The sequence below is a fragment of the Geotrypetes seraphini genome, chromosome 3 (genome assembly GCF_902459505.1).
Source record: "Geotrypetes seraphini chromosome 3, aGeoSer1.1, whole genome shotgun sequence".
NCBI lineage: Eukaryota > Metazoa > Chordata > Amphibia > Gymnophiona > Dermophiidae > Geotrypetes > Geotrypetes seraphini.
Genome location: NC_047086.1, coordinates 45,376,868 through 45,391,411, shown reverse-complemented (window position 1 = coordinate 45,391,411; position 14,544 = coordinate 45,376,868). Strand labels below are relative to the sequence as shown.

At 46.5% G+C, this 14,544-nt stretch overlaps 1 protein-coding gene across 2 annotated transcripts in view; it reads left to right on the top strand.

Annotated features, from left to right (window-relative positions):
• Nucleotides 1-14,544, top strand: part of MEI4 (meiotic double-stranded break formation protein 4) — a 72,679-nt gene that overhangs the window by 41,530 nt on the left and 16,605 nt on the right. Inside the window, exon 3 of one of the 2 annotated variants that reach the window (XM_033936087.1) lies at nucleotides 1,858-1,988. In XM_033936087.1, coding sequence (XP_033791978.1) covers nucleotides 1,858-1,988 — 131 coding nt within the window. Of the gene's footprint in view, nucleotides 1-1,857; nucleotides 2,430-14,544 lie in introns of both variants that reach the window. The other variant, XM_033936086.1, reaches the window with a different exon arrangement.

Here is a 14,544-nt window from a genome sequence, read left to right as displayed (position 1 = left end):
AGGCTGTCGTAGGGGCAAACACCCTCCAGAGATTCAAGAAAAAGTTAGATGAGTTCCTGCTAAACTGGAGCGTACGCAGGTAGGGCTGGTCTCAGTTGGGGCACTGGTCTTTGACCTAGGGGTCGCCGCGGGAGCGGACTACTTGGCACAATGGACCACTGGTCTAACCCAGCAGCGGCAACGGCAATTCTTATGTTCTTATGACAGCTTATTTAAATTGTCATAGTCTGCCTGCGCTTATGGAAGTTTTGCCTGTGAGTGCACAAGAGGGTCTGGCCTTGCATAGCATGCTTCCTTCAGATAAGGTTTCCAATATAGAACCAGAAGACCAGTCGGAGAAGGACTAGGGAGACGGGAGGGTAGAAGTTCATGCCTTTGCTGTCCTAGAGTGAATCTTCACTTTTAGGAGACTCTGGGTCTCAAGCAGAGGTTGCTAGCCAGTAGACAGTGATGGCTCTTCATCGAGAGGACCTGTCAGTGCACTGACTTTTCAAACCTACTGCATTACTGGAAGTTATTACAGATTCCCTGCGGGAGTTAATCTGGAAACTCTGCACCTTCGGTCCCACCAGAAGTGCCACTTAGTACTGTCTCAATTCCTAGAGTATTTGAGGATCTGGTTCAGTATGGTGGAAGGCTGTGTTTTTCATCTCAAGCCACGCAAACAGAAAATTTGGAGACAAATTGCAGACCTCTTGACAATGCTAGGGTATACAGTGTGGCACTATATACAAGTGTTGGAGTTCATGGCAGCATCCATAGAGGTGGTTCCCTGGGCAAAAGCTCATAAGCGCCCACTACAGGACGCCCTATTGTCACGCTGGTCCCTGCAGACAGATCGCCTTCAGATGCAGCTGGCCTGGACAAAGGAATCACGGTGCAGCTTGCGTTGGTGGCTTCAGCCAGAGTTGCTGTTGAGGGGTATGCCCCTCTGGATAACATGTCAATACCTGGGGAGGGGGGGGGATTGAGGAAGAGAGATTCTAACAGTGTATGGCCAAGCATTGTGATGTAGAAGGTTAGAAAGTGGGGGTGTTTGTATTTGCTGTTATTGTTGGCTTATTTTTTGGATGACAGGATATCTGTCGGTTGCTTATTAGCGTTGATATTCACTAATAAAAAAGATTTGAAACATAAAAATTGGCATCACATTGGCCATCCTCTAATCTTTAGGTACTGCAGATGGTTTTAGTGACAGGTTATAGATCACTAAACAGCAGGTCAGAAATTTAATATATGAGTTCTTTCAGTACCCTGGGATGTGTACCATCCGGTCCAGGTGATTTATCACTTTTTAACTTGTTAATTTGGCTTAGTATAATGGAGGCAGTTTATGCAAATCAAGTGTATGCATATTCATTGTGGATATCCTAAAAACCTGACTTTCAAGGGGGTATGCCAGGTATGCTGTGCAGAGTGAAAATAGCACTGACTTCATAGGTCAACTTCCTGCTATCTTGGGATTATTACATGCAAGCAAAAATAGTTTGTACACCATGGAGAAAGAGTGTTTGTGTGTGTTCTATGACAAACATCTCAGCTTTCTGTAACAAGTTTTAAAAAGTTGTAGCTTCACCTATTTGTAGCAGTCCACTAATCAGGAAGAACTTTAGTTGCTGCCATCACCAAGAAACAGAAAAGTGAGGCCAACAAAAACCTATCTAATCTGCCTATCCAAGAGAGCCTTGTCTACAGTTTTCAGTTAACAAGCCAATATATGACCCTTTTGCAAATTTAAGTTACTCTGCCACAGCGTATATGTATCAAATTATTTATTTACTGTTGTGGAATTAGTGTATGTCAATTTCTCAAATGAAGTTTTTTCCTAACTATACCATTTGTGTCCTTTTGTTTCAGGAGACTCGGCTCCCGCTTCCACTTCTACATCTGTGTGTCTAAGTCATGGAAACTCTCAGTATTCAAGTCAGCCAGAAAATGATTCTGGTTGTGATATACCTGATGAAGATGGATTTGAACCAGCAGAAATGGTGCAAAGTTTTGGACATTCTAGTCAATGTCACAAAAACCTGCCATCTTTTAAGTTCTCGTTTAGTTTGCCACCTACTGTGGAAACCCATTACGATTACAATGAAACAATTATTTCAACTAGCACACAATTTTTACAACATCTTCTTAGATTGAGAAAAATGACAAAAACAGGAAATGTTTTAACAAATATTTCGCCTTATGGAAATGACTTTTCTATAATATCAGATTCTGTTTTTGGATTGCTTGATGGTTTGATTACATTTTGTAAGAATCCAAAATCGCCATGTTCAGCTTTACAAACGGAAGCAGTTTGTGTTCTGTCTGATGTATTAACTAATTCATCTCTCTGTGACTATCTTCTCACAACTCACTTAAGGAAATTAAGAGAGTTTGAAACAAATGTAATACAGTATATTTTAATTAACTGTGACATCAACAGGGTAAGCAACGTTTTTTCTATTTTCATATGTGTTGACAAAACTGTTTCCTATTAATAAGTAGAATTGAATCAGGTACATAATCAGTTATTGTCTATATTGCTGAGTTGGAACAGCTGTATCAGAGCATAGATCTAAGTGTATAGTTTTGAGCATGAATGACTTCCCACCCGCAATGGTTTGCTTGGCACTTCAGTTTGTTTTTACACTCTGCAGATTGGACTTTATCCTGATGAATAATATGCAGAAGTAAAATCTCTTTTTAAGACTTTATTCTTCATCAAGGGAAAAGAACTAAGGCTTGTACTACAGGCACTTCTGATCCCTAAGACAGCAAGAGGTTTCATCCCGTTAAATCTAAGGGATCTCAGCTTTTTTTTTCTGCATGGAAAATTTGGGTTGCACACTCTTCTTCCATTCTCCTCTTCTTGAGATTGTCTGTGCACATTTAGGCCCTGATTCTCTAAAAGTGCGTCCCGATTTTAGGCAGCTGTAGACGTCCTACAGCTGTCTAATCAGCCAATCGGGATGCACGTTTTTTAAAAAAAAAATGCTCCCCAGGCAGGCCTGAAGGCGCCTCCGGGAGCCTAGGGAGACCCGCAAGATGCCTAAGCTCGTCTAAGGGCCTTAGGCGGGCCTTAGGCTGAACCTAGGCGGCCCTACGCGTCTCCCTAATAGATGAGAAGCTTAAAAATGTAGGCCAGCAAAATGCTGGTCTACATTGTAAGTAGACGCGGCCGCTATACTTATTGCGGCAAGGGATCTCTCTGCCGCTATAAGTATAGCGGGCCGTGGCCCCCTGACCGATCACTGGCAGGAGGGTGCCCAAACCCTCCTGCCCGAAGACGCACCCCCCTCCCCGACACTACCGACCGCCCCCCCCCTCCCCCGACAATATCGGTCGCTGGCAGGAGGGTGCCCAATCCCTCCTGCCCGAAGACGCACCCCCCCCGGCGCTAACAACCCCCACTCCACCAAACCTGTTCTTACAGATGGGTCTTGCACGTCGAGCAAGCAGGCACGCCTCATCGAAATGAGGCGGACCCGCCCCTTCCCGGCCCATCCCGCTGAAGCCTAAGGCCTGATTGGCCCAGGCTCTAGAAGCCTGGACCAATCAGGCCTTAGGCATAGCGGGTCCGCCCATCCCCACTTAATCTAAGGCTTGATTGGCCAATCAGACCTTAGACTTAGTAGGGATGGGCGGACCCGCTATTCCTAAGGCCTGATTGGTCCAGGCTTCTAGAGCCTGGGCCAATCAGGCCTTAGGCTTCGGCGGGATGGGCCGGGAAGGGGCGGGCCCGCCTCATTTCGACGAGGCGTGCCTGCTTGCTCGACGTGCAAGACCCATCTGTAAGAACAGGTTTGGTGGAGTGGGGGTTGTTAGCGCCGGGGGTGTGTGCGTCTTCGGGCAGGAGGGATTGGGCACCCTCCTGCCAGTGACCGATATTGTCGGGGGGGGAGATCGGTAGTGTCGGGGGGGCGATCGGTAGTGTCGGGGGGGGCGGTCGGTAGTGTCGGGGAGGGGGGTGCGTCTTCGGGCAGGAGGGTTTGGGCACCCTCCTGCCAGTGATCGGTCAGGGGGCCACGGCCCGCTATACTTATAGCGGCAGAGAGATCCCTTGCCGCGATAAGTGTAGCGGGCCGTGTCTAATCTAACCCAATTCTCTAACCCGTGTCTGTAACATGGACGCCGGTTACAGAATCGGGGTTTAGTTTAGGCCGATTCTGAATAGGACGCCTCTCCTGGGCGTCCTATACAGAATCAGGGCCTAGGTGTCTTGCGGGCCTCGCCTTCAATATAGGCGGCCTGCCTGGGGAGCATTTTTTTTTTAAAAACGTGCATCCCAATTGGCTGATTAGACAGCTGTAGGACGCCTACAGCTGCCTAAAATCGGGATGCACTTTTAGAGAATCAGGGCCTTAGTCTCAAGGATACATCTACACCAGACATGTCCAACCTTTTTTTAAAATCAGGGGCCACATTTTATATTTTGTAACATTCGGAGGACCAAAACATGCACTGTTGTATGTTGCCATGTGCTTCGTCAAATAGTGGCAAAATACAACAGTGTGTCGTCTTCTCCCAGCTAGTCTCTCTCTCTTTGTCTCATCTACCCACAGCTTTCATCCAGTCTACTTGCTTTCTCTTATGTACCCCCCATCCCTGGCTTTACCCAGTCTCTTTCCCCTCACCTGGCTTTGGTTGCAGAACAAAACAATGGGCTTACAGCTTCCCCAGTTTGACTCACCTCTCTGCAAGTCTGAGCTGCATGGTGTCAGAAGTTCAGATTGGTCTCATGGTTTCAAGTCTCAAAAGACTTGAAACCGCAAGACCAATCCAAACTTATGGCACTGCTTGACTCAAAAACTTAGAGATCCGAGTCATGGCGGGGAAGCAGGAATCTTTCTATAGGTGTCGGTTCTGTGGGTACTACAACACCCCCCATATTCTTTCCAGCACTGCTCAGACATCAGAGCTGAAATCTTCAGTTTGTAGAGCTACAGAGGAAAGCAGAAAGAAAGGCAGTGTGTATAGTATGTAGCTACTGTTCCTACTTCCTCCTGCAGCCTATTGGTCAGATATTCCTTACCTAGCCAATAAGATGCAAAGGAAGCAGGATTAGTAACTTAGGAGACACCATTAGTTAGACATTCCTTATCTAGTCAGTAGGCCGCATGGAAAAGCAGAGCAGAAGTTGGTGTGTCTTAAGTTACTGGTCCTGCTTCCTTTGCATCTTATTGGCTAGCTAATGAATGTCTGATCAATGGGCTGCAGGAGGAGGTAGGAACAGTAGCTACATAGACACTGCCTTTCCTGCTTTCCCCTGCAGCCTGTGGGCTGGCTAAGAAATGTCTGATCAATTGGCTAATAGGGAACAGAGAAGAGCTGCAGTGCAGGTCAGACAGGCTTCCTGCCTTAGGTCTACCCTAGAGAGCAGGAGAAGTGCTGTGAGGGAGGCTCTGGGAAAGGAATGAGGAAGCAAAGAGTACACATGCACTGAGAGCTAGATGGGTTGTGAGGGAAAGAGAGGCTGAGGGAAGACACATGGACTATGAAAGGAAGAAGAGAGCTGAATTGAATTCTAGCTGGATGGGCATGGGCTATAATGCAAAGATTAAGTGGGTGAGGGATGGACTGAAGAAAGAAAAATAGATGAAGACAGGGAGAGGAACTCTGTGGGGTTCAAAGATCAGAGGGCTGAGAAAAGGGTTCTGAGGAGAAAGAATCAGGTTGGGAGGGATGAAAGTGGCAGGACAGGTGAAACTAGGAAGAAAATAAATCAAGAAAAGTAATTTTCAGATTTTTGGAGACATGATTTGAATATATTAGCTGCGCTCCACAACTAAGCGAGCCTAAGAATCACTGGGTAGGAATGTATTGTAATTGCTAATTGAGCTGGGCCAGTTTTGGGTATCTGCTTTTTTCTTCCAACCTTGTAGTCACAGGGATAAATAAAGTATTTCATTAGAAAGATGGGAAAGGGAAAGAGGTTGTGGAAGCATGGAATTCCATAAAATGTAAATCTTCCTTTTAAAACTTACTTTCTCTTGACAGCTGTGGTATTGAGAGGGGCTACAGTCAGGGATTGAATTGAAGGGTGATGGAGAATAGCACTGTTCCAATTCCTCACAAAAATTAGAAATAATATTCCCCTTATATCCCACAGGAGGTAGAAATGGGTGCTGGGCAATATGAGTCTAAAAAGATAGCACAGTAGCAGCAGTAGGAAGAGGTGGCAGGAGATCATTGACAACGTTGGAGTGAGGGTGAGAAGGGACATGTGAGAGGCCATTTTTGATAGGACATCTAAGTCTGAATTGGGACATCCAGAGTTGAATATCCAAAAGCTGGAGCCCCTAATTGAAAAGACATCCAAGAATAAGAGAATGTTTTGAAAATACGCAGCTGAATGTCTGAAAGATTGCCGTCTCAAACCCGTTCTACTGGACATCCAAGATTTTTGATTATACAGTTTCTAAAATGTCTGTCTTCCTAAGAGCTCATTCATATGACCAGCAAGACATCTAAATTAGAAAATGTCTCCAAAAACATCATAAATTAATAGCAATGGCTAAATTTTCAACTGGGTGTGTATAAACATATATAACACAGAAGGATAACCCAGAAATATTTTCTTTCAAAATATATAATTTTTCATGCAATTCCTCAGCAGGCTTTTTGGTGGCAGCATTCTGTGCAATTTGTAAAGCATGAATCACATAATTGGGTAAACCAAGGTAAAGTGAATTACAGTATCAATTCTCTTACTCTTTATGACTGTACAGCACTGCGTGCGTCTGGTAGCGCTATAGAAATAATTAATGGTACTAATATCATACATAGGTTGATAACATAATCAAAATCAAAACCATACTATTCAAGAAATTCATCCTAATTTCCTAACCCCTTCTCTTTTCCCCTCTCTCCCCCTCTTAGTATCCTCCCTTTAAAACTTGATTTAGACCTAACGCCTTTAATTGTATTCCTCTTCCTGAAAACGTCCAGCTATTGTTTTGATGTATTAGGCCCTACGTCTTTAATTATATTCCTCTTCCTGGAAATGACCAGTTATCTTTTTGATGTAATCCGCTTAGAACTGCAAGGTACAGGCGGAATAGAAGTCATTAATGTAATGTAATGTAACATACTAATTACCGTGCAAAAATGATCCATTGTAAGATGATCCCTCATCCTCTGTAACAAACGAAGCTTAAAGTATGCCTTAGATACCACTGTCTTAATGTATGAGGCTTAGATGATAAAGTAGACACTAACAAGACCCAAATAAATACTTACATTGGTTTAGAACAGGAATATCCGTCTTATCCAACATTATATTAGACAGAAACCTCTCCAACTGTTTTTCACAACCCACACATAAGACTTTACTGTTTAGCTAACAGTCCTTACTGTTTAAAATCATGCTTTCTTGAATTCAGACAGTCTGTGTCTCTACCACCTCTACTGGAAGATAATATATCACGCATCTACCACCCTTTCTGTAAATAAAGTATTTCCTTAGATTACTCCTGAGACTATCAGCTCTTAACTTCATCCTATGTCCTCTCATTCTAGAGCTTCCTTTCACATGAAAGAGACTCGTCTCATGCACATTTATGCCACATAGGTATTTAAAGTCTCTTATCATTTTCTCCCCTCTCCTGTCTTTCTTCCAAAGTATACATATTGAGATCTTTAAATCTGTCCCCATACACCTTAAGATGACCACCAACCATTTTAGTAGCTTTTCTCTGAGCCAACTCCATTTTATTTCTCTTTTTTTGAAGGTGCGGTCTCCAGCATTATACGCGTATCAACAAGAGGAAAAAGTACAAGGAACTGGCGTGGCTCACTGTAGCGGTGAAGGAAGCGATCAGAGACAAGAAGACTTCGTTTAAGGAATGCAAAAGGTCAAAAACGGACAAAAACTGGAAAAAGCACAAACGACATCAAAGCTAGTGCCATAAGGCGATAAGATGGGCCAAAAGAGACTACGAGGAAAAAATAGCCAAGGAAGCAAAAAACTTCAAGCCATTCTTTTGATATATTAAGGGGAAACGACCCACGAAGGAAGTGGTGGGGCCGTTGGATGACCAGGGAATAAAGGGAGTGCTAAAGGAGGACAAAGCCATCGCCAACAAACTGCACACATTTTTTGCATCTCTATTTACCGAAGAGGATATACACAACATATCGGAAGCCGTCAGGCTATATGCAGGAAACTAAGACGGGAAACTTACAGGGTTGACGGTCAGTCTAGAAGAGGTATCCAGGCAGATTGATAGGCTTAAAAACAATAAATCTCCAGGACCAGATGGCATCCATCCAAGGGTAATCAAGGAACTGAAAGGGGCTATAGCTACATAAGAACTTAAGAAGAACATAAGAAGTTGCCTCCGCTGAGGCGGACCAGAGGTCCATCTCGCCCAGCGGTCCGCTCCCGCGGCGGCCCATCAGGCCCACTGCCTGAACAGTGGTCTCTGACCAATTTTATAATTTACCTCTAATCCTGTCCCTATAACCTTACCTCTACTCCTACCTGTGCCCCTCAATCCCTTTGTCCTCCAGGTACCTGTCCAGACCCTCTTTGAAGCCCTGTAGCGTGCTTCTACCTATCACATCCTCCGGCAGCGCGTTCCATGTATCCACCACCCTCTGGGTGAAAAAGAACTTCCTGGCGTTTGTTCTGAACCTTTCCCCTTTCAATTTCTCTGAGTGCCCCCTTGTACTTGTGGTTCCCCTTAGTTTGAAAAATCTTTCCCTGTCCACTTTTTCTATGCCCTTCATGATCTTGAAGGTTTCTATCATGTCTCCCCTGAGTCTTCTCTTTTCCAGGGAGAAAAGCCCCAGCTTTTTCAGTCTGTCAGTATATGAGAGGTCCCCCATACCCTTTATCAGCTTAGTTGCTCTTCTCTGGACTCTCTCAAGTATCACCATGTCTTTTTTGAGGTAGGGCGACCAGTACTGGACACAGGACTCCAGGTGCGGGCGCACCATTGCACGATACAGTGGCAGGATGACTTCCTTCGTCCTGGTCGTGATACCTTTCTTAATGATGCCCAACATTTTGTTCGCTTTCCTTGAGGCTGTGGCGCACTGCGCCGACACCTTCAATGTTGTGTCCACCATCGCTCCCAGGTCTCTTTCAAGGTTGCTCACCCCTAGCAGTGATTCCCCCATCTTGTAAGTGAACATCGGGTTCTTTTTTCCAACATGCATGACCTTGCATTTCCCTATGTTGAAGCTCATTTGCCACTTTTTGGCCCACTCTTCCAGCGTTGTCAGATCTTTTTGGAGGTCTTCGCAGTCCTCCATGGTTTTGACCCTGCTGTATAGTTTAGTGTCATCCGCAAATTTAATAACCTCACATTTTGTTCCCGCCTCCAGGTCGTTAATAAATATATTGAACAGGAGCGGTCCCAGCACCGACCCCTGTGGAACTCCGCTCGTGACCCATTGCCAATCTGAGTAATGGCCCTTTACTCCAACCCTCTGTTTCCTGCCCGCCAGCCAGTTTTTGATCCATCGGTGGACCTCCCCTTGCACCCCGTGGTTCCATAGCTTCCTCAGCAGTCTTTTGTGTGGTACCTTGTCGAAGGCTTTTTGGAAGTCAAGGTAAATGATGTCTATGGATTCCCCTCTATCCACCTGGCTGTTTACCCCCTCAAAGAAGTATAATAAGTTCGTGAGGCATGACCTGCCCTTGCAGAAGCCATACTGGCTCGACTTTAGCTGCCCATTGTTTTCGATGTGTTCCCAGATGCTGTCTTTAATCAGTGCTTCCATCATCTTTCCCGGTACTGAGGTCAAGCTCACCAGCCTGTAGTTTCCTGGGTCCCCCCTTGAGCCTTTCTTGAAGATGGGTGTGATATTTGCTATTTTCCAGTCCTCTGGAATCTCTCCAGTTTTTAGGGATAGGTTGCATATTTGTCGAAGTGGCTCAGCTATTTCGTTCCTTAGTTCCTTGAGTACCCTTGGGTGAATGCCGTCCGGTCCTGGCGATTTGTCGCACTTTCGCCTGTCTATCTGCCTGAGGACATCTATCTTGCTCACCTCTAGTTGGACCAGATTATCATCCTGATCTCCTTTTCCGATCTCCTTGGGTTCCAGAATGTTGGTTGTGTCCTCCATTGTGAAAACTGACATGAAGAACCCATTTAACCTGTCCGCTATCTCCTTTTCCTCTTTTACCACTCCCTTTCTGTCTCCATCGTCCAAGGGTCCTACTTCCTCCCTAGCTGGTTGCTTCCCCTTGACATACCTGAAGAATTATTTGAAGTTTGTTGCTTCCCCTGCCAGTCTTTCTTCATATTCTCTTTTTGCTTTCCTAACCACTCGGTGACGCTCCTTTTGGTGTCTTTTATGCTCCTTTTGGTTGTCTTCTGTTTGGTCCTTTTTCCATTTTTTGAATGATGCCTTCTTATCACTTATCGCCTTTTTCACTACATTTGTTATCCACACTGGGTTTTTTGTTCTATTTTTCTTGCACCCTTTCCTGCACTTGGGGACGCACAGGTTCTGTGCTTCGTGCACCGTGCCCTTGAGTAGAGTCCAGGCTTTTTTTACGGACTCTATCTTCCTTGTGGTATCGATGAGTTTTTTTCCCACCAGTTTCCTCATGGCATCATAATTTCCTTTTTTGAAGTTGAGTGTTGTCGTTGTGGTTCTTTTCACCTTTGATGGTCCAATTTCTAGCCTGTACTGGATCGTGTTGTGATCGCTGTTTCCTAGTGGGGCTAGTACTGCCACCTCCTTAACGGGTCCCCCTAGTCTGTTGAAGATTAGGTCAAGAGTGGCATCTCCCCGTGTTGGTTCCATGACCAGCTGTTCCATGAAACAGTCCCTCGTGATCTCCATGAATTTGGTCTCTCTCGTACAGTGTGAGTGCCCGATGCTCCAGTCTATTCCCGGGTAGTTGAAGTCCCCCATCACCACCACACTTCCGCTTTGGCATAACTGCCTCAGTTCGGCCTCCAGGTCATGATCGATTTTTTTCCGATTGTCCAGGTGGGCGATAGTACAGACCCAATTTTATGTCTGTTCCTGCTCCTCCTGGTAGTTTAACCCATAATGACTCCAAGTCGTCCGCTCTTACTGTTGTTTCCATCCTGGTTGAAGGTATGGAATCTTTTATATATAGCGCTATTCCTCCACCCTTTTTGTGTGACCTATCTCTCCTGTAGAGTTTGAACCCTGGTAAGGCCACATCCCATTTATTTTCATCAGTCCACCACGTTTCTGTGACTCCGATTATGTCTAGGCCCTTTTTGCAGGCTAATACTTCCAGCTCTCCCATTTTAGCCCCTAGGCTCCTAGCGTTAGTGTACAAGCAATGTAAGTCCCGGTTGTTCGCCTTTCTTGCTGGTTTTCCTCGTGGTTTGGCACTCCTGGCGTCCCCCTTGTAAGATGCTAGTTCCCAAGCCTCGTCTCGGTCATCCTCCTTCTGTGGTGTATCTGTTTCGTCCTCAGCCTGTTCCCCATTTTTGGTTGTCCCTCTGGGATCTGTTGTTCTCTTTTAGTCCTGCTTACCAATGACATTTGTGCCCTAGACTCCTGCGATCTATCCTTAGGTCCTTTTTCAATAAATTTCAGCTCAGTCCTGAGCCCTCCTTTACAGTGCCCTTGTTCAATGTCCTTGGCCCTGGTCCTCCGCATTGCGTCCTTAGGACCTTTTCCCAAAAAGTCCCACTCGGCCCCGATCCCTTTTTTACAATGTCCTTGCTCAATGCCCCTGGCCCTAGGCCCTTGTATTGCTTCCTTAGGTCCTTTTTCCAAAAATTTCCACTCAGTCCCATGCCCTCTTTTACAGTGTCCTTGCTCAGTATCCTTATTTGATACAATTGTCCGATGTGTCAGATTGACTGTCGGCTTTCCCCTCTTCTTTAGTTTAAAGCCAAGTCTATGATGCTCTGGACGTTGCGTGCCAGCATTCTCGTCCCAGTCGTGCTCAGGTGCAGTCCGTCTCTCCTGTAGAGTTTGTTCTTTCCCATGAAAGTTGGCCAGTTCTGAACAAAAAGGAAACCCTCCTCCTCGCACCATCTCCCGAGCCAACCGTTTATTTCTTGTAGTTCACTCTGCCTCCGTGTGTCTGCTCTCGGTACAGGCAAGATCTCCGAGAAGGCTATCTTGCATGCCCTCAGTTTCAGTTTCCTCCCCAGGATCCTGAAATGATCAGTTAGTGCATTCCTGTTGTAGTCCCTGTCTCCTCTGTCTCGGCCCCTTCCAGGATCCTTTCAATTCTGTTGATGATGTCCTTTGTTCTTGCCCTGGGGAGACATGTCACTAGTCGGTCCTCTCTCCCTCCTGCTATGTGACTGTCTGTCCACTCCTCTCAGGATCGAGTCTCCTACTACGATAGCAGATCTCCCCTTCCTCAACTGTCTCTCTGGTCTCAGGTCTGTGTCAATGGCGCAGTCACCTAGTCCTTCCTCTCTGTTCTGTTGGGTCTCCTCCTCATCTGCCTGTCCAGTTTCCCCGCAAGGCCCTACTTCCATGGTGTCTGGTGGATTTTGTCGTCCGACTGTTGAATCTGTCCTGATGAGCTGGTCGTCCTGTGCCTCCACCATCCTGCAAGCCTCCTCGATGAACTTCTCGAGCTCTCTAACTTGTTCCGTGACGTGGTCCTCTCTGGTGGTGTCTTCAGTTTCCCAGCACTGCTCCTCTATGGTGCACAGTCCCTCCAGTTCCTGTACTCGAACCTGCAGTCTCCCGACCTCCTTCTTCAGGCTATCCAGTTCCTGACATCGACTGCATATGTATGCCCGCCTCCCGGAGGGGAGGTAGTCAGACATATGACATTCGATGCAGTAAACTGGGTAGCTCTGCAGGGTTCCTGTAGCCTCCATTTCTTTCTCCTTGCTCCTATGGTCCCTCGGTGGTTGAGAGTAGTTTCCGACGTGCAGCTAGCTGAAAGAGTAGCGAGAGAGAGAAGAATGAGAAGCTGAAAGAGTAGAGAGAGAGAATGAGAAGAGAAGAGAAGAAAAGTACTTTTTTTTTTTTAAGTTAAAGTTATGTTTTTCAGAAATTGGGTTTGCTGCTGGGCTGCCTGGGCTCCTTCTCAAGGCTCCTTCACAAAGGCGCTCTCGCTAAGGCGAGCGCCTTTGCCACTCGCCTTCGCCGCGCGCCGAACGACTGGGCGCCATTGGCTCCCTTCCTCTTAAAGGGGAGCCCGGGCCGATGCGACCTGTGACGTGTGGGGGTGGGCGGAGCTAGCTCTCGCCGCGACCCCGATCTGCCTGCCTGATGTTTCCCTCTACTTATCCGGCTTTCCTCCCCTCTCCTCTCCTCCGGAGCTAAAAGAACCTGCGAAAAGAAAGCAAAAGCAAAGACGACGACGCAGTCCGCCTCGTGTCCCGGCTCCCTTCCTCTTAAAGGGGAGCCCGGGCCGATGCGACCTGTGATGCGTGGGGGTGGGCGGAGCTAGCTCTCGCCGCGACCCCGATCTGCCTGCCTGATGTTTCCCTCTACTTATCCGGCTTTCCTCCCCTCTCCTCCTCCGGAGCTAAAAGAACCTGCCAAAAGAAAGCAAAAGACGCCACCACAGTCCGCCTCGTGTCCCGGCTCCCTTCCTCTTGAACTGCTTCAACTAATAGCCAATCTGTCGATCAAATCAGGAAGGATTCCGGAAGACTGGAAGGTGGCGAATGTTACGCCAATCTTCAAGAAAGGTTCGAGGGGAGATCCGGGAAACTACAGACCAGTGAGTCTGACCTTGGTACCAGGAAAGACGGTAGAGGCGCTGATAAAGGACTGCATCATTGCTCACCTTGACAGACACAATCTGATGAGGATCAGCCAGCACGGCTTCAGCAAAGGAAGATCTTGCTTGATGAACTTGCTGTACTTCTAGGGAGTAAACAGGCAGATAGACAAGGGTGACCCGGTCAACATTGTGTATCTGGATTTTCAGAAGGCGTTCAACAAGGTTCCGCATGAACGACTACTTTGAAAAACTGCGAGACATGGAATCGAGGATTATGTACTCGCATGGATCAAAAACTGGCTGGCGGATAGGAAACAGAGATTTTGGGTAAATGGACAATACTCGGACTGGAAAAGCGTCACGAGTGGAGTGCTGCATGGTTCAGTGCTTGGACCAGTGCTCTTCAACATATTTATAAACGACCTGGAAATTGGTATGATGAGTGAGGTGATTAAATTTGCAGATAATACGAAGTTTTTAAGAGTATTGAAGACGCAGGAGGATTGCGAAGACCTGCAATGTGACATAAACACACTCAAGAAATGAGCCGCGTCATGGCAAATGAGGTTTAATGTGGATAAGTGTAAGGTGATGCGTGTCGGTAACAAAAATCTTATACACGAATACAGGGTGTCTGGTGCAGTACTTGGAGAGACCCCTCAGGAAAGAGACTTGGGAGTACTGGTCGACAAGTCAATGAAGCTGTCCGTGCAATGCGCGGTGGTGGCGAAAAGGGCAAACAGAATGCTAGGAATGATTAAGAAGGGGATCACGAACAGATAAGAGAAGGTTATCATGCCGCTGTACCAGGCCATGGTACGCCTTTACCTGGAATATTGCTTCCAGCACTGGTCACCGTACATGGAGAAGGACACAGTACTACTTGAAAGGGTCCAGAGAAGAGCGACTAAAAT